General features: G+C 40.0%; 2 protein-coding genes across 2 annotated transcripts in view; both read left to right on the forward strand.

The window, feature by feature from the left end:
- Nucleotides 1-20650, forward strand: part of LOC122694965 (interferon-induced very large GTPase 1-like) — a 1416129-nt gene that overhangs the window by 1006215 nt on the left and 389264 nt on the right. The gene's annotated exons all lie outside the window — the stretch shown is intronic.
- Nucleotides 7499-8455, forward strand: LOC122701914 (olfactory receptor 6-like). The gene has a single exon (XM_043915355.1). The coding sequence runs from the start codon at nt 7499-7501 to the stop codon at nt 8453-8455; it is 957 nt and encodes a 318-aa protein (XP_043771290.1).

Here is a 20650-nt window from a genome sequence, read left to right on the forward strand (position 1 = left end):
GAGTGGGAAGAGGCGCACATTGACTAGATACAGAGAAAAAGCATATAAGACATAAAAAAATAATCTCTCCCACCTTAGGCTCTTGCTATCCAAAAGGGGCCATCTAACAGGCCCAGAAGTAACTTTTGAATTTTGGACTTAAAGGCTTGTCACACACACGTATTGAGTTGATTTTGCTTCTTCTTTGAGTAAATAGAAGAAAAAAAGTTCCATTTCTCTATAATCCATCTGGACCCTAGCTAGTATCTTTCCCAAGTGAGGAGAATTACAAAGTCATGGAACTCTTGAGTTTCACAGAGAAGCAATTTTCAAGGATTTAGATTAGGTTATTCCAAAACTTCTCCTTTATTTCCTTTCCCTTCCCCATTTTCATTTTTATCCCCTAACTTCAAGTCCTTTCAGGTGAAGAGGCAAAGACTCACAGGGGTGGCACAGGTGATTTTCCAAACACCTCTCCACTGGTCAGCATACTGGACAACTGAACCAAGATCTCCAAGCTAGACTCGACCAAGATGACCTACTTCACTTGAGTTCCTAAAGCAAAAAAACGGAGTGCACCATGGTGAGACATCTGATCTTAATACACACCACAAATTTATTTGCTTATTTAGTGACAACCATGCTTCAGGAACTAAGCTAGACACCTAGAGATAAAAAGATGACCAAGCTGAAAATAGTGTAAGATTGGTATTTTCAAGGCATCCATAAATCTAGTAGTGGTGATAAGTAAGCAAAATGATACATGTTATCATGATATGATGCTCTTTAGTTCAAAATGTTACAAAATCAGAGAGCTGGAGTGATGGGTAGGTGACAGCAAGGGGTGGTTAGGCATAGTTTGATAGGGAGGATGAATCTGAGTAGGCATTTACCAGGTAGCAAGATTTAGAATGAATTTTGGGTAGAAGATAGAGTATGTGCAACTGCATAGAGTCTTTAAGGAGGATATTGCACTAAAAAACATCAAATTCTTCAGTGGAGCTTGAGCTTGAATTGAGTAGCTGAGAAAGAATATTAAGAAGGTGGGGGTCAGATCCTGAGGCACTTGCTATGCGATATAAGGAGTTCAGTTGTACAGTATGGTCACTGAAGGATTTGAACTGGAGAATCACTTATTTATGTTTATACTTTAGTATATATTTAGTCTGGAAGCAGGATACTATTTAGTATCTTTATGTGTTGTCTTATATAGGCAACAGCCACTGTATGTTCCCAGTCCTTTGGAGTGCAAGCCCACTCTATCTCTTCTGAAACTTGAACTTTTTATTTTCCTTTCCATTTACCTTCCCCCTGAATTGCACAAACCACCTCTCTCTATTTACAATGTTCCTCTCGTTCTCATCTACCTTCCTCTTCCTTCTTGAGAAAATCTTTTTCCCATCTGTAGTATCTTCTAAGTAATACACATCAATCCATTTCTTTGATTCGGTAGGTGAGTCCATCCTCCTTTCTGAGCCAACATTCTTTTCCTAACAGACTTTCAGCTAGGAAATGGTGACTCAGTTAAACACGCCAAGTCAGTGGCTGGGTTAGAGGTCAATATAGAGTGGGGAGAGGTCACACTGATATAGATACATATAAGGGTCAATGAGGGTTGGGGGAAAGATCATCATGAGTATTAGGATGTCTGGAATATTATATGGACTTAGGAGGCATGCTACTCAAGAAAAGAAAATTAGACAAACCAGATTTTGGAACTTTAGACTGATCTCTAAAAGCTCAGATGGAGTGTGAAGGCTAAATTCAAAAGTGAGGAATTTGTGCAAGAAAGACTTGATTGAAAAGGAAATTGATATCAGTATGGTCAAGACCAGGGATTAGGAGAATGGGTGGTATAGAAAGTGGGAAAGAGCAGACTAGGGATGCACAAAATTGGGGACATTAACTGGGAGTATGGCAGTGGAAAGAGAGGAGGGAAACAATAATTAAAGAAAGAGGAATGCTGCATAGAAGAAAGAGTATAGACTTTGGAGACCTATAGTGTTAGGTTATAATTCCATCTCTACCACTTTTTACTTGTATGAATTTAGCCAAATTGTTTACCTATTGTGTATCTGTAATGGGGAACCAACAATATCTATTAGGTTGTTGTGAGAATTGAGTGAAATGAAGTATAGGAAAGACTGAGTACAAATTCTGCCATAAAATAGACACCCAACAATCAGTGAATATTTTTATTATTGGACTGGTTATACAGGCAAAGGCAGGGATGAGGATGAAGATGATAAAGGCCAAGTAGAAAGACTGCGTGAGCTTTCAGCAGGGAGAAAGTATAGGACAGTAGGCTCATGTGGGACTCATGTGTGCTCAGAATGGTGGGTGTATGCAGAGATCTTGGTCATGCCAGAGGCAATACTGTACCGGCTCAAAGTTTTAAGAATAAAACGTGGATCTTAGAAATCAAGGGAGTTCATAAACCTAGAGATTTTCATGCTAAGTGAAGTAAGCCAGAGAGAGAAAGATAAATATGATATTGCTTATATGTGAACTCTAAGAAAAAAAGAATGACACAAATGACCTTATAAACACAACAGAAACAGAGTCACAGACATAGAAAACAAATTTATGGTTACCATAGGGGGAAGGGGAGGAAGGGATTAATTAGGAGTTTGGGATTAACATATACACATTATTATATGTAAAACAGATAACCAACAAAGACCTACTGCACAGCACAGGAAACTATACTCAATATTTTGTAATAACCTATAAGGGGTATGTAAAACAGATAACCAACAAAGACCTACTGCACAGCACAGGAAACTATACTCAATATTTTGTAATAACCTATAAGGGGAAATAATCTGAAAAAATAGATATATATGTATATATAACTGAATTCTTTTGCTGTGGAGTGAATTAACAACTTGAATCGACCATAACACTGAAAATCTACTATACTTCAATTAAAAAAATATTAAATTTTTACTATCTTTTAAAGAAAATCAAGAGGGTTCAGGCTAATGTTAGAGAATATGTAAATAGAACTCATTTTGTTTTCCATATGATGTCGGTGAGACAAGAGGTACTCTGTCAGAAACAAGGAGAAATACTGCATGACATCCCTTATATGCAGAATCTAAAAAAATGAATACAAATGAATATATTTACAAAGGAGAAACAGACTCACAGCAAACTTATGGTTACCAGAGGGGAATGATGTGGGGAAGGGATAGCTAGGGAGTTTGGGATGGACATGTACACATTGCTATATTTAAAATGGATAACCAACAGAACCTACTGTATACAGCACAGGGAACTCTGGTCAATGTTATGTGGCAGCCTGGATGGGAGGAGAGTTTAGGAGAGAATAGATACATCTACATGTATGACTGAGTCCCTTCACTGTCCACCTGAAACTTAACAGAACATTGTTAATCAGTTGCATTCAAATATAAAATAAAAAATTTTTAAAAAGAGGTACTCTGTCAGATGTGATAGGACTCAGTGTATCAGAAATGGGGAGAACTAGCAGAAAGGTATAGGAAACAGTGAGGAGTCACTGTATATAACCTCATCTTCCAGGCTTGTCTGAATCCATTTCTTTCTTCTAGGCTATCAATGACTTCTAGTCAAAATGCAAATCATCCCATCACCAGCGTTTTAATGCTTTATTCTGTGTCTTTGCATTTGCTTTTTGTTCCCTTTGGTATTTCTCCTTCCCTTCAAAACTCTACGATGTTTCATTTCAGTTAAAATGGCACTTTTTAATGACATCTTTCGGGGTTCTTTTAACAAAGAATTGTTCTACCCTGGATTCCTAACACTCAGTATCCTATCATGATGCGTACTGCATTATACTCTGATTTTCTGACCCCTTCTCTGTCTCCTTTACTAGACAGCTCCAATGTCTATTTATCTTGGTGTTCTCAGTGCATGGAACTACTTGACCCACAGTAGAGTTAAAGGTGTGGGGACTAGGGTGAGCAGATTGAGAAACTAAGTAACCTTTTTAAATGGGAAAAACCTGCATATAACCAGGGAGGTAGTAACAGTAGAAAGTAAAGGTAAGGAAAGAAAGGGCTTGATGGATGGTACAGTGTTCTGAAGCAGATACAAAAACATGATCAGAAAAGAAGGATTATGTTTAGGAAGAAGAATAACTGATTGACCATTCTTAAAAGTTGTCAGAAATGACTCAGATAAGTACCTGCCAGAAGAGTTCTTAAGACATCAGTAAGATTAGGTCAGTCAACTGCTCAGAACTTTCCAAAGTGGCTCCAATCCACACAGAGTAAAGGCCAACATGATTACAACTGCTTGAAAAGCCCATGGTGACCTGCTCATCATCACCTGTCCTTACTTCTCTGACTTCATTTCTCCCACTCACTCTACTCCAACCATACTAGATCTATTCTCTTTTTTGGAAAACTATTTCATCAGACAGTCAGATGACTGTTAGCAGATGACTGCTCAATGAGGCTTACCCTGACCATCCTGTATAAAACATGAACCTGCTACACTGCCACACACTTTTAATTTTACTTACTTTGCTGTGATTTTTCCATAGAATGTGTCAACTCCTACATTTATATCCACATTTTATTTATTCAAAGTCTTGAGAAAGACTGTATTTACTGCCTGTATCCCTTCACTAGCATGTAACTTCTTAAGATTAGAAGTTTTTTGCCTTTTTTTTTTTGTGTGTGTGTGTGTTCAGTGAGCTGTTTCAAGCATCTAGAACAGTGCCTGGCAGGTAATAGATGCTCAGTGAATGTTTGTGTAAAGAATTTAATATACAAAAAGAGATAAGATTTCTGACAACAGCTTCCTGAAAAATGAGATGTAGAACAGATGGAGGGACCAGTCTTAGATAAGAATTAAGGAAAGAATGAACAGAGATGTCAGAGTTTAGCATAATGATTTGGAAGTGGAAAACTGAATAAGATATGCATTAATAGTCTTGTTAGTCTTTATAAGAGGAGAAATTGTCTGCTGAGAGTTGGAGGAGAGAGTGGAATGGCAGATTAGATATCAAAACCAAGAAATCTTTGGGAAATGTGGAGAGTGAATCAATTTAAAACATAGTGTAGAATACCAGCCATTGTCTGTGGTTCAGTTGAGCTACATGACTGTAAATTTATGTTGATATCATTTGTCCCTTTTTGTGATTTTTCTCCGGTAGGACTCACTTGCCCAGGTGCAGATAAAGCCTTATTGCTTTCTTTGAAGGCCACCACTGAAGGCAATGTTAAGATCTTCTTCCCAGGGGCTACCTATCTTACTTGTGGCTGTAACACAGAGTACTGCAATGGCTTAAATTCTACCTTTTCATCTTCATACTTTCAAAATGCCATATGGGACCAAGTCGCCAATGAGCGTGATGTAGATCTTTATCTTATGTGTTTAGTCACTCAGTCTGTCTGACTTTTTGTGACCCATGGATTGTAACCATCAGGCATCTCTGTCTGTGGGATTTCCCAGGTAAGAATACTAGAGCGGGTAACCATTCCCTTCTCCAGGGGATCTTCCCCATCCAGGAATAAACCCTGGTCTCCTGCATTGCAGGCAGATTCTTTATCATCTGAGCTACCAAGGAAGCCTAGATCTTTATCTTAACCACTAACAATTCTATAAATTGTCTGCATCCATAATTTGTTGAATTTTTTAGCATTATAACCTTATTTTAAGGGAATCAAAGTTTGATAACTTGAAGTTTGCATCAGATTATAAAGTTAATAAGAGAGAAATCATGGACTAGAATTCAGGTCTTCCAATTATGTGTCCCACTTTTCAGCAGTTTCCTTAACGCTGTAGTACCTTCTGAATAGTGGGCTTTCTTTTGTCCATATCGAGTCTCTTGTTGTATTACTCTTTTGTGTTCTGTTATTCCTGAAATATCAGACACAAGTGAGTGTGCATTCACATGTAAAAATTCCTTCACGACCTTGTTCTATAATTGATAGGATTTAGGCTATGTGCTTCCATAAGGTTTCACTCTCTTAGGCAAATCGACCTCCCTGAAAGAGTTGTTAAGCTTAATTAAAGGATAATGCTTTTGAGTGGAGAAAGAAGTCAAATTTGAATCCATTTTATTGTAATTTTTCCAACACATATAAGCAACTACTTTATTAGAGATTTGGGCGGGGGAGGGGGGTGGGTAGAGGGTTAGGCTACAAAGTACATATAAATCAGAAATAATTACTAAATATTTGTGTCTGAGTGCTCAGTCACTCAGTCTGACTCTTTGCAGCTCCATCTGAGGCTACTAGGCTCCTCTGTCCATGGAATTTTCCAGGCAAGAATACTGGAGTGGGCTGCCATTTCCTACTCCAGGGGATCTTCCCAACCCAACAATCGAGCCTGCATCTCCTACATCTCCTGCTTAGGAAATTTCAAATCTTATTCTTCTTTCCATTTCCCTGATTTCTATTGGGCTTCTCAAAGAATATGTTTCTCTTTTAAGATTCATTTAATTTATAATCTCAACCCAGTTTTTGTCTGTTCTTTTACTTCTGTCTCCACTTATGAAGAAAGTATTTTTAAATTTCCTCAGATTATATATTGTGCCCTGGGAAGCCCAGGACCCTTTCAAGTTGTCAAATCTCCTGACTTCCCACTCCCAAGGCAGCTTCTTAAATGCAACTTGCCCTCAAGTAGTGTCCATAATAAGGAGTTTCAGAGTCAGGAAGTAGATAAAATTAGTCAAGTAGCACTTCTTCCAGAAGTATAAAATATTTGAGCCAGTCTTTGAAGAAGATGTAGATGAATTATACAGATTAATTTGAGATCAACTGTGAACTATTCTATAAATATATAACTAGTAGATATGTATATATAATATTACATATGTATAAATAAAACTATTATGTATAACTTTTACATATGTGATTATTAGCATTAGTGTTATTAGAAGTCATCTAAAACACTAAAATATATTTAATTATTCTAAGAGGGTAAACATTTCTTTATTCAATTTTTTTAAAGCTGTGGCCCTAAAAATCGGCAGTGAATTATTAAGTACTGTTGCCAGTGTCTTCAAAAGACATAGGGCATAGCTGAGGAGTAGACCAGAATCAGCAATTCTTCTAGCCAGGAGGGTCTTTCCTAGTTGATATTCTGCTTCCATTTTCTCCAGACTTCAAACTTCCTCACTTCCTGGACAATCCTTGGCACTTTCTCTAATTGTGATGATTTCCTACCTTATAGCTAGCTGCCCCTGAAATCTGTGAATATGATGATAAGGAAAGGATTTTCTCCTAGTTCTACCTGGAGGCCTCTTCAGATCCAAAGGCCTGAACCCTGAATCTGACCTCATGATTCTACTTTGAGATTCTTAGCTTTGTGTCTATGTTCTATTTGTTTTCAGGTCCTGTTCTGACACTTGATTTTCTGGAGAAGACGCTGTGGCCTCTAGTGACCCAAATTATACCCCAGAACCAGACTATGATCCTAGGGTTATGTTTAATGTAGACTGAGGGCCCCTTGCTCCAATGTGAATTCACTCTTTAATCTGGTGCTGCCATCATTAAATCTTTTGTCTTTTGATGTCCTAATTATGTGGAAGGAAAATATCACTCATATTAGTGACTTTGTCCTGGTGGGCTTCCCTACTTACCCTTGGCTGCAAGTTCTGCTTTTCTTCCTCTTCCTCATCACCTACCTGTTTGTGCTGTTGGAGAATGTAGTCATCATCCTCACTGTGTGGGTAACTGGATCCCTGCACAAGCCCATGTATTACTTTCTGGGCACCATGTCCTTTCTGGAGACCTGGTATATATCTGTCACAGTCCCCAAGATGCTGGCTGGATTCCTGCTTTGTCCCAATACCATCTCCTTCTTGGGATGCATGACCCAGCTCTATTTCTTCATGTCACTTGCCTGTACTGACTGTGTGCTCTTGGCTGCCATGGCCTATGACCGTTATGTGGCTATATGTTGGCCTCTTCGCTATCCGGTTATGATGACCACAGAATTTTGTGTTCAGCTAACCATCAGTTCCTGGCTGAGCGGCTTTACTGTCTCCATGGCAAAAGTATACTTCATCTCCCAAGTTTCCTTCTGTGGTAATAATATCTTGAATCATTTTTTCTGTGATGTTTCCCCCATCCTCAAACTGGCCTGCATGGATTCATCTGTGGCAGAGATGGTAGACTTTGTGCTAGCCATCATCATCCTTGTGTTTCCTCTCTCAGCCACCGTCCTTTCCTATGCCTTCATTGTCTCTGCCATCCTGCACATTCCTTCAGCCACTGGGCAGCGGAAGGCCTTCTCTACCTGTGCTTCTCACCTTATAGTGGTAGTCATCTTCTACACAGCCGTGATCTTCATGTATGTCCGACCTCGGGCCATTGCTTCATTCAGTTCTAACAAATTGATCTCAGCCATATATGCAGTCTTTACTCCCATGCTCAACCCTATCATCTACTGCCTGAGGAACAAGGAGGTCAAAAATGCCATCAGAAAAACCATGGCAAGTGGCCAAGCCCTTTTCTTGAGAGATTCTCTTTGCTGAAGAAATTCAGATTTCAGATTTTCTTCTTTTTTTCATCATCTGCAATGATAAACATACTGACTTAATACAATAATTAAGGAATAAGAGGCTATATATCAAAGAAAATTCCCTTTTCTTTCTTGTATTAATTCTTTCTTTTAGAAGGCAAGGAGTTAAATAATCAGAACTCTAAAACACATACATTAGTAAAATTATTAAAAAATAATTCTATTTTTCAAGAAGATATTCAGAAATAGTTATACAACTAGTTTCTAGAGTTTCATTAATGACATTTTTCCAGTTTAATTTTGTTTTGTTTTAAAAGCCGTTTCTATCTTAGGAGGCATATACAGAAAGAAGTTCTGCAATAGTCAATGTAATGACCTGTTGCTTGCTTCCTAGTGGGTTAGGGAACTTGTTCCTTTTATAATCAATTGACCTTAAGGATATCTCATTTAATTGCTTTTTAAAATCTATGAAAAAATGAGAGAGAAATACCTTTCATATGCAAGATAGCGTGCAAAACCTACCATGGTAGAGAGAAAACAGGATTTTATATACATATATATATATGTATACATACATATATATAATATCTTGGCCCATTTTATAATAAAACCCACTTATAAAATATATTATATGTAATATATATTTTTATAATATAAAATACATACAATGTAAATTTTCCTACAAATGGGATACATTTATAAAATACATAATTTCACACTTTAGTTCTCTTCCTTTATTGGAACTTCTACATATATAATTTTGCGGGTGTTATAGTTGGGGGTTAGACTCAGAAAAACTAGAAGCAGTTCATTAAAGCCACCTAGTTTTCAGGTAAAGTAAGCATTGGCATTGACAAGAGCCATGAAACTGCTTTTGTTAGGTGGTACTTGGCCTGGATGTATAAGATTTTTCCAAGTTTCCCAGAACACCTCCCTTCTAAATTTTTTTTTTAAATTTTGTAATGGTGGATGCAATATGCTAAGAAGTATTACATGCTTTCATTCAGCTATTATAAAATGATAGAGGAAAGATGGATTCTGTCTGGCTTAGCAAACATATTGGATGAGTGAATTAACAAAATCAGTTCTTCCAAGAGTTTAAGGATGGCAGGCATGCCATTTCACCCTAACAACTTGGAAGCTACATTTCATAAGTTTTAATTGGGTTATTAATTTATATACTATATTTGTTTTGTTTTGACTTTTGTATTAAGTTTTTATATAAGATCAGATGAGGGGCTTCCCTATTGTCTCAGTAGTAAGGAATCTGCCTGCTAAGGCAGGAAACACAGGTTTGATCCCTGATCCAGGAAGGTCCCACGTGCTGTGAAGCAACTAGGCTTATGAGACACAACTATTCAGCCTGTGCTCTAGAGCCTGGGAGCCACAACTACTGAGCCCACCCACAACAGCTATTGAAGCCCACTTCAATAGAGCCCAGTGCTCTGCAACAGAAGAAGCCACAGCAATGAGAAGCCCACCTACTGCAACTAGAGAAAGCCCAGGCAGCAATGAAGAACCAGCACAGCCAAAAATAAATAAAGAAAAAATATCAGATAAGGTGGTTTTAATTTGGGTTTATAAACTGTGGTAGTTTTCAACTTATCTAAACTTGATTTATTTTCCTGGCCCTCATGATTTTTAGTCTAACCACTGTAATTTCTAGTAATATCCCTCATAACTCAGTTGGTAAAGCATTCACCTGCAATGCAGGACACCTAGATTCAATTCCCAAGTCAGAAAGAATCCCTTGGAGAAGGAAATGGCAACCCACTCCAGTATTCTTGCCTGGGAAATCCCATGGACAGAAGAGCCTGACAGTCTGCAATCCATAGGATCTCAAGAGCCGGACACGACTGAGAGACTTAAGTACCACCACTACTACTTTTCTTTAGTCAAAAGGTAGTGGTATGGGTTATGGCCCTCACATAAGCACTAAAAACAATATAAGATACTTTATCTTGAATCATATAATTCCTGAGCCAAGTGTTAGACTTCTCAGTCTTTTTGTCAAAAGATAGCAGTATATATTTACGCTTGAAAACCTATATTAATCATTATTATACAATTAATGTTATTTTGAAATCACACAGGCTTCTCTGTTAGCTCAGAGGGTAAAGAATCTGCCTGCAATGCAGGAGACCTGAGTTTGATCCCTGGGTCGTGAAGATCCCCTGGAGAAGGGAATGGCAATCCACTCCAGTATTCTTCCCTAGAGAATTCCATGGACAGACCACAGGGTTGAAAAATGTCAGACATGACTGATCAACACTTTCTTTCTGCTTTGAAATCTCATGAGATTATTTTTTATTCTAAAAATGTTTTACTTTTAATTAAGCAGCTGTAGAATTACTTTTATTATAACCTCAACCATCATCTATATTTATAAACTGACGTTCCTTTTCTGGTTTAGACCACCTGATTTAAAAATTTTCTGTGTAGCCATTAGGTCATGTGTTATACAAATCCTCCCTGTCCTTACTTATGTTCTATTTTACTTGATGAATTGTATTTCCAAGGGAGGTATCTTATTGTCCATACAACAGTACATTTTTCTCTCTCCTTTGTTATTTTTTGCTTGTAATATTTATTTTACTTTAATACTTTTAATATTTTATTTTTAAATGTTTAAATCATACAGAAAAGTAGAGAAAATAGTATAACTGAAAACTTTGTCCACAATTCAGGTTTCTTAAATTAATGATTAAAGGCTGTACATACTACTAGGTGAAGTAAGTCAGACAGAGGAGAAATAGTCTATGACATCCCTTATATGTGGACTCTAAAAAGAAATGATACAAATGATCCTTACTTACAAAACAAAGAGACTCACAGACTTAGAAAATGAACTTATGGTCACCAGGGGAAGGAATAGTTAGGGAGTTTGGAAAGGTTATGTACACACTGACCATTAGGAATGGTTTAAAATGGATAATTAACAAGGACTTATTGTATAGCACATGGAACTCTATTCAATGTTATGTGGCAGCCTGGATGGGAGGGGGGTTTGGGGGAGAATGGATACATGTATATGGATGGCTGAGTCCCTTCACTATTCACTTGAAACTATCACAACATTGTTAATCAGCTATACCCCAATACAAAATAAAAAATTCAAAAAAAAGGAAAAAAGTTGTACATGGATTTTATAATTATATTGCCTGTTTAATATTGTACTCCAATTATAATTATGCTACTATATTCAAAATCAGAAGAGTGGTTTTCAAGAAGGAAAGATGGAATGACTTGTAGCTGACTAGAAATCTTCAGAGAAGGATGGAAATAGGTAAATGTTTACCTGGACAACCATCAGACAGTGAACCAGAAAGAGTAAGATAGATTACCAAAGCTGATGGTAGCAGGAAGTTTTCCAGGTAACTAAATTGGTAAAATTTCCCCTTTGTTGCAGGAAAAAAATGTATTGACTGTATAAGTAAGGGTTCAATCAGATAAAGCAGACCCAGTAGGAGATATGTATTAAAAGTTTATTACATGGAACTAACTTATGCAACTGTGGGAGTTGGCGACACAAATTTGAAATTCAGAGGGCAGGCTGTCAGGAAGGGAAGCCTGGAACTCTTGGGCATGAGATTAAGCTACTTCTCACAGGTGAAATTTCTTCACCCTCAGTTCTCCTCTTAAGGCCCTTCACTTGATTGAACAAAGTTCCTCTAAATTATCTAGAATAATCTTTTATACTTAAAGTGAACTGAACATGGACTTGAATCACCTCTAATAAAATACCTTCACAGTCACACCTGGATTAGTGTTTGATTGAAAAACTGGGAAATAAAACCTAGCCAAGTTGATACATAAAATTGGCCACCACGGTCTTCCCTTGTCAACTTAGAGCTCACATTTATCTCCTTAAATCATGCAATCTCCAAAATAAAGACAATAACAAGCTCATTCTTCCACCTAACACAATACAACTATCCTGTGTAAAACCAAAACTATGCTAATCCTTTCTCCAGAAGCTGCAAAGTCCTTGGGGGTGTTCACCCTTTTCCCTTGATATTTGTAACTTAAACACTGTGGTATAAATTTATTAATATATTTTATGCTAAATGATATATATATGGATATACATATATTTATAACAAAATAAATATTTTAATATTAAACTATCACAAATTTTATTTCATTTATGCAACTGGTCACATGGTCTTTACTAATGTTTGTAATTGTCTTTAACAACCCATTCCATAGTCTCTGCTCTCAAAAAACACCTCAGCTGTCCACTGTTCTTTGCTTCATATGGTGACTGAAACCTTCATTCCTGAAGGGTCTGAGCTATTAGAAACCCTGCCTGAACCAAGTTGTAATTTTCCATTAGCTTTAATCATGGTGCTAAGAGATTCCCTAAGGGATTTCCTGTATCTCAGTCATATTCTTCCCGGTAAGATCAGTGAATGCCATGAGCATGGACACATTGCCGTATTTCATCTTCTGTGAAACACACTTCATTTATTGATCAGAAGCAATGCATTGTGGAAAAACTACAAGAATGGATAAATCATTCTGTAAATCCACAGATGGTAGCTTTGACAGAAGTACTGCATTTAGGGAAGGCAATACTATATCAAAAGTTAGTGTCTATTCCAGGAAGAACATAGTGTTGCCCCTTCCATGTTGGAAGTGGTCCAACGTAACCAGTAATCATCAGGTAATTGGCAGGAAATGTTGCCATATTAGGGACTCAATGTTGGTCTCTACTGCTGACAGATTGGACAGTAGCTCTAGCCAGGTCATCCTTAGCAAGTATACGTCAATGATTCTGAGCCCATGCATAAATTCCACCCCTGCCACAGTGGTCATTTCACATATGAGCCCACTGGGAAATGACAAAAGTGGCTGGGGGAAAAGACTATTATCCACAGAACAAGTCATCCTATTCACTCATTAAAACAATAATTTTTTGATGAGGTCAACTTTTGGTGAGTATTCACATGGAACACAAAATATCTTAATGATTTTTTTTCCCATTCAGTACAGTTCAGTTCAGTCCCTCAGTCATGTCTGACTCTTTGCAACCCCATGGACTGCAGCACACCAGGCCTCCCTGTCCATCACCAAGTCCTGGAGCTTACTCAAACTCATGTCCATCGAGTCAGTGATGCCATCCAACCATCTCACCCTCTGTCGTCCCCTTCTCCTCCTGCCTTCAATCTTGTGCAACATCAGGGTCTTTTCCAATGAGTCAGTTCTTTGCATCAGGTGCCCAAAGTATTGGAGCATTTCAGCTTCAGCATCAGTCCCTCCAATGAATATTCAGGACTGATTTCCTTTAGGTTGACTGGTTTGATCTCCTTGCAGTCCAAGGGACTCTCAAGAGTCTTCTCCAATACCACAGTTCAAAAGCATCAATTCTTTGGTGTTCAGCTTTCTTTATAATCCAACTCTCACATCCATACATGACTACTGGAGAAACCATAGCTTTAATTAGATGGGACCTTTGTTGGCGAAGTAATGTCTCTGCTTTTTAATATGCTGTCTAGGTTGGTCATAGTTTTTCTTCCAAGGAGCAAGAATCTTTTAATTTCATGGCTCCATTCAGAGAAGTATAATCACATTTCCTCTTCCCTGACTTCCTTGTCTCCAATTTTTGAATCATGCTCCTTGTAAATCCTGAACCATCCAGAAAAACCATTGATTAAGTATATAGATTTATACTTTTGATCATTTCTTTTAATAGGCAAAATGGACAAACAGGTACCCTGGGTCAAGGTTCTATCCATTGGGACAAATTACCTTTACCATGGTCCTTCGGGGATGTACTGGAAAGCGGCTGTACTGTTGTAGCTGTCCACTTTAGGGCAGCTCCTTCACATTGTGCAGAATCATCTGTAAACCATGTCCAGGTTTTCCCTTCCTCAGTCAACTAACTGGTCATAGAGAATTCCCCAAGATGCTGTATGTGTGGCCTTGGAGATAGAAGGTAATTTAGCAAGAATAAGAGCCACGGGCATTTGGGCCACTTCCCCATGCAATTTATGTCTTCATGGCCTGTTCAAGCCCTACCTCATACATACCACTTCCATTCTATAATGGGGAACTACTGTCCATGTCTAACCCTATAGCTTGGTGGGTCAGATAACACCCAATTTATAATGGCAGCCAGGTCCTTCATGGCCTATGGTTAAGTGTTCATGGTCTGACAAAGCCCAATAGTAAGCTAAAAGCTGTTTCTCAAAAGGAGAGTAGTTATTCACAGAGATGTCAGGGATTTGCTCCAAAATCCTAAGTGTTTGTTCTGTGATTCATATAAAAGGGTTTCCTAAAGGCTCTAAACAGCATCCCTTCCAACACCAATGTATCCGTTGGATCAAACGGCCCATAAGACAGAGAATCTTAGACCTGTTGCAGAGCCTTTTCTTAGTCTGGACCCTGCTTTTGAGTCATTTGGTAGATGAGCTGGAATAGCTCACCCACGTGAGGAATATTGCCTTCAAAACCAAAGCAGCATACTAGATATTACGCCTCATTTTCCTTTTACTTTACAAAGGATGTCTCAACATGTCCCTCACTGTACTGGTGGCCTTCCCAGCCTGAACCCGGAGGTGTGATGCGCCCTTCCCTCCCTGGCACCGGCTTGTGCTCCGTTGAGGCAGTGGCCTCTCTGTCGCACCTCTCTGCTGGCAGCCCTCACTGAGCCTAACCTGTCAGGCCACTGCTCCCGGCACTCACCCACTGCGCAAGCAGGCAGGCAGGGCTCTGGTCCGGGAGCGTCAGCTCCAGGGCCACCTCGGCACTCATGAGGCTGGCTGCCTGTTGCCTCACACAGTGTTCATGATTGCCTGACGTGTCAGCCATTTTTATGTGGCCACCATGTTGTCTGCAGCCTGCACGCCTCGGCCACCAAGGGCTGGAGGACGACACTGCTGGAGAAACCTGGTACTTTGGACTTGCCGGCTTTCTGGAGTCGCGCCTTTCTGCTCTGGGTGCAGTGGCAGTGAGCCAGGCACCAGCTATTTGCCGGCACTCAGCGGCGCAGTGAGCCGTCACCGCAGTGAGCCCCTCCCCCAAGCAGGCGACTGTTAGTAACGGTCGACTAGCTGCCGTTATTGGCCCTGCTCAGCCGTTGGTCAGTGCCGAAATGGGCCCCTCCCACTCTTGTTTATAAAGGGAGCCCCAATTCAGACTGAGGGAAAATGTTCTTTTGAGACTGCTAGTCTGCCCTCTGGGTCTTCCCAGGTGGTGCAATGATAAAAAATCCTCCTGGAATGTAGGAAACACAGATTTGATCCCTGGGTTGGGAAGATCAGATCCCCTGGAGAAGGAAATGGCAGCCCATTCCAGTATTCTTGCCTGAAAAATTCCCGCGGATAGTGAAGCCTGGAGGGCTATTGCCCATGGGGTCGCAAAGAGTCAGACACAACTGAACACACAGCCTGCCATTTGCTCAGTCTGCTAACTTCTGATTAAAGTTGTTATTCCTTGTTTAAACAACTCATCTCTCAATTTATTGGTCTGTCATGGGGCAAGCAGAACAAGCTTGGGCTCGGTAACAACACCGCTAAACACCTAGAAATTTCACTTCAGTGGAAGGTACTTGAATTTTTGTCACATTTATCTACAATCATCTGATAGGTAAATGTCTCGTTGAAATGTCTAGAGTAATTGCTGCTTCCTGGTGTTGTTGTTCAGTCATGTCCAACTCTTTGCCACTCCGTGGACTGCAGCATGTCAGGTTTCCCTGACAAACTCCAGGAGATAATAAAGGAAATCAGTCCTGAATATTCATTGGAAGGACTGATGCTAAAGCTGAAGCTCCAATACTTTGGCCACCTGATGCAAAGAACTAACTCCTTGGAAAAGACCCTTTTGCTGGGAAAGATCGAAGGCAGGAGGAAAAGGGGATGACAGACGGTAAGATGGTTAGATGGCATCACCAACTCAATGGACATGAATTTGAGCAAGCTCCGGGAGGTGGTGATTGACAGGGAAGCCTGGCATGCTGCACTCCATAGGGTCGCAAAGAGTCAGACATGACTGAGTGACTGAACTGAACTGTCCAGTAATTGAACATTTTTTGGCATTACCTTTCTTTGGGATTAGAATGAAAATTGACCTTTTCCAGTCCTGTGGCCATTGCCGAGTTTTCCAAATTTGCTGGCATATTGATTGCAGCATTTTTTTTTTTCTTTTTTTTTTTTTTTTAGTGTTTTTTAATTTTTTTTTTTAATTTTTTTATTAGTTGGAGGCTAATTACTTCACAACATTTCAGTGGGTTTTGTCATACATTGATGATTGCAGCATTTTTATAGCATCATCTTTCAGGATTTGAAAGAGCTCAGCTGGAATTTCATCACCTCCACTAGCTTTTTTTGTAGTAATGCTGCCTAAGGCCCACTTGACTTCACCATTCCATGATAAGAAAAAACAGTAAGCATACTAACTTTGTAATAGAGCAAGCCAAGTGCAGCTCTTTGCATGAAGCCATTGTTGTGCATTATTTCTCCCCTCTTTCCCTACAGTGTTACCAGACAACAGTTGCCATGGGACTGGTAGTGATAGGGTAACAGGCAGGAAGGCCAGGGGCCTTTAGTTTACTAACTCTGTTAGTTTTCTGAATGCTGAGGTTAAAGCCAACATTTTTACTCTCTTCTTTCGCTTTCATCAAGAGGCTCTTTAGTTCTTCTTCGCTTTCTGCCATAAGGGTGGTGTCATCTGCATATCTGAGATTATTGATATTTCTCCCGGCAATCTTGATTCCAGTTTGTGCTTCATCCAGCCCGACATTTCTCATGATGTACTCTGCATATAAGTTAAATAAGCAGGGTGACAATATACAGCCTTGTCATACTCCTTTCCCGATTTGGAACCAGTCTGTTGTTCCATGTCCAGTTCTAACCGTTGCTTCCTGACCTGCATACAGATTTCTCAGGAGGCTGGTCAGGTGGTCTGGTATTCCCATGTCTTGAAGAATTTTCCACAGTTTGTTGCGAGCAACACAGTCAAAGACTTTGGCATAGCCAATAAAGCAAAAGTAGATGTTTTTCTGGAACTCTCTTGTTTATTTGGTGATCCAGCAGATGTTGGCAATTTGATCTCTGGTTTGTCTGCCTTTTCTAAATCCAGCTTGAACATCTTTAGGTTCACAGTTTGCGTACTGTTGGAGCCTATGGACATGATGTTCATTAGGTTTTTACTTGGTTTAATGACTATTTTGCCTTACATCTGTAACTGTAAAATGGGGTTTGTTTCTAACCATCTGAAACTTTTAGTTACAAATGGCTGCTCAAACTCCTGTGACTGGGAAGCTTCCTGCAATTACTACTTGGGGGCCCTGGATCAGAGACCTTCAGTATGAAGGTTAGGAGAATATGTTGCCTCACCAATTTAGGGACCATGCCCCTTACCAGCTCAGAAGCAGTTACAGAATGAGAATGACACCCCTTTCCCTAGGCAACATAATTCTCCTAAAAGAAGGGGGGAATGAAAGGGTAACAGGCAGGAAGGCCAGGGGTCTCCAAACAGAAAATAGGCTGCAAGGGTTAAGACATTTTTGTCTCTCCCTTAAGTGGCAGGAGGAAACAAACTCTCCAAGGAAAAGTTTTTCTTAAGCTATGTTAATGAAACTATGTATTTGCTTTGGAATTTGCCTTTCTTCAAAATGGGTCCACCAAAGACTAACTTTTTTTTCTTTTCTCAAACCTTGGGCTGGTAATAGCTCAACAAACCAGTATTCACATCAATTGTTTCATGGCTGGGGGATGACACACCTCGTGCCATCCTATCTCTAAAATGCATTTTGTGGGAGAGGGGCCCAGTGAAACTCCCTCAGCCTTGAGGTGTCTCTCTTATCTAATTAATAACTTTCTAACAGACATAAAACAGCTTGCTAGGACTAGCACAGGGGTCACTCTCCATCCCCCTTCCGATGTCTATGACAGAAGCTTTCTCTGTTCCTTTTTCACTTTAATAAAACTTGGACACAAAAGCTCTTGAGTGACCAAGCCTGGTCTCTAGTCCCGAAGCTGAATCTTCTTCTTTGGAGACCATGAATCCGACACTGTTCACCCTAAGCTGTCTGTAGCTGTCATTCTTGGCCATTGGTCAGCACCATGTGGGCCCCGCCCACAAGCAACCAACCATTAATGAGCCATGTTAGTGAGGAATTCAGCCAAAGGTCCAGTGGGAGTGGTGGTTGTCAGTTGAAGAGTGAGGTAAAAAGGGGATCCTGGCCTTCTCACTAGGGTCTTCCAGCTCGCCTGGCCTTGGGCCAATGAGCGAGTTGAGAGGCCACAGAATGAGGCTGGGGGTTATGTCCTACAGGTCTCCAGAGCCCTCATCAAGGCTACCCACTGGCTTGGCCCAGGCCTTGAGGTAGCGGTAAGCTTCTCCCCCATCCCTGTTTCTGTGACCTAATAGTAGTGGCAGTCTGTCTGGGTTCACAGTCTATGGGACCTGGCTGACCCCCCAACCCCACTCCACTGTTTAGGGAGCCTGAGAGCCAGTTGAGTCCTGGGTGCCTGGCTCCCTCAGTGATGACAGCTGGGCAAGGTCTGGGGACCTGGCCCTGAGGAAGCTACCAGCTGAGATCTGCCATCTCTTAGCCAGGACCAGGACCTTGGCAGGGGAGAGTTGTGCCTTGGCACCTTGCCTTTCTTGTCAGATCAGAAAATGACATTTGTTTGGTAGAGATTCACTGGATTTCGTTAGCTGACCATGACTTAACCTCAAGAACAAAGGATTTGAAACCAAGAAGTTATTTTCTAAGAACATCATCATCCACTAACCATCAGTCTCTGTGAGTCAGACTGCTATGCTTACTGCTTTCACTCCTCCACCCATTACAGCAGCCACATTCAACTTATCTTTGATGATTAAGATATGATGATGGCCATGCCATATGAGATCCCATTATTCCCATTGCATTTAGAGATCCCAGTTCAATGGTAGCCGCTTCCACTATAATTTCTGACCTACACAGAAGACCAACCACGGGGCCCTTAAAGGATGCTGGGTCTTCTCTCATAAATTTGTTTTCTCACAGTCATAGTGAAAGATGTATTCTGCCAGAGTCAGTGAGCAGGTCTTATTTGATAAACCCATTCCAACAGTTTATCTCCCAAAGTTTTTGGTCAACTTACTCTATAGTATATAAATGTAAATCTTACACTTTAAATTCTAATTACTGTAGGAGACCTACCCTTGGGCTCATGTTTTAGCCAGCCAACTAAACGATCTGTAGAGCCCTTTCTAACCTCTTGAGCTGAAACACTGAATCCAAGGTCTCTACTTATTGGTCCATATCAATAAGTTTAGCCTGATCCAACTTTATGTTCCTCCCACCATAATTCCATACCCATGAGCTCCATCCCCACACTTATTTCCCAGATTTCTGTCTGTATACGTCAGAAAAATCACACTGCTCCTTTGATGTATAAGAACTCTCACTCTTTGAGTTTGCTGGAACTTGAGTTTACTTACAAGTTTGGAAGCAAAGAGGGAAGGTGAGAGTGGCCCCTGAGGAGAATCTGCAGTGTCTTAATGGTAACAACCTCAGGGGCATTTATTACACATTTCTAAGGCAAATAAGGGCCAAACTCTCATGAAACAGCTTATTATTGGTCAAAAAATTAGCAGAACAATGTCTTCAGAGTCATGGGAATCTATTTGCCCCTAGTCCAATTGTCAGGTTCCCATTCTTCCCTAATCAATACCCTCACTTTAGCAGAAGACATCCTGGAAATTTAGGAATTCAATTTGCATTATAATTCAGCTACTAACAGACTGAGACTGTGGGTTTGGTTTTGAGAAAGGTTAGCTAGAGGTTTCTTTAGGGCCATATAAGGAGAATAACATCTCTACCCTTTTCCTCACGCTTGAGAGTCATTGAGGCAAGATCTGTAGGTCTTCTGACTCAGCAAACATTCACTCTTTGAACAAGAAATGTTCTCCTCTTCTTGGAGATAATTATGAATTCCCTGCCCTCTAATACCCTTCCCAGGGAGCAGAAGGAAATATGGAGTGATGACTTATAGATCCCACTTTACCTTAAGAAGAAGATGACTAAATCATGTTAATACAGACCACTAACGTGTGTGTGTAACGTGTGTGTTTCTAGGAAGAGCTTGGTGGTGTGCTATTGTGGAATCTACAGAAATCCACCTCCTTCACAAGATAGACTGTCTAGGATCTTCTGTATTAAGATGTGAGCTTTGACTACAGTTTTCAATATCTTCCCCACAACCATAGAAGT

This window comes from Cervus elaphus, chromosome 1 (genome assembly GCF_910594005.1).
Source record: "Cervus elaphus chromosome 1, mCerEla1.1, whole genome shotgun sequence".
Taxonomy (NCBI): domain Eukaryota; kingdom Metazoa; phylum Chordata; class Mammalia; order Artiodactyla; family Cervidae; genus Cervus; species Cervus elaphus.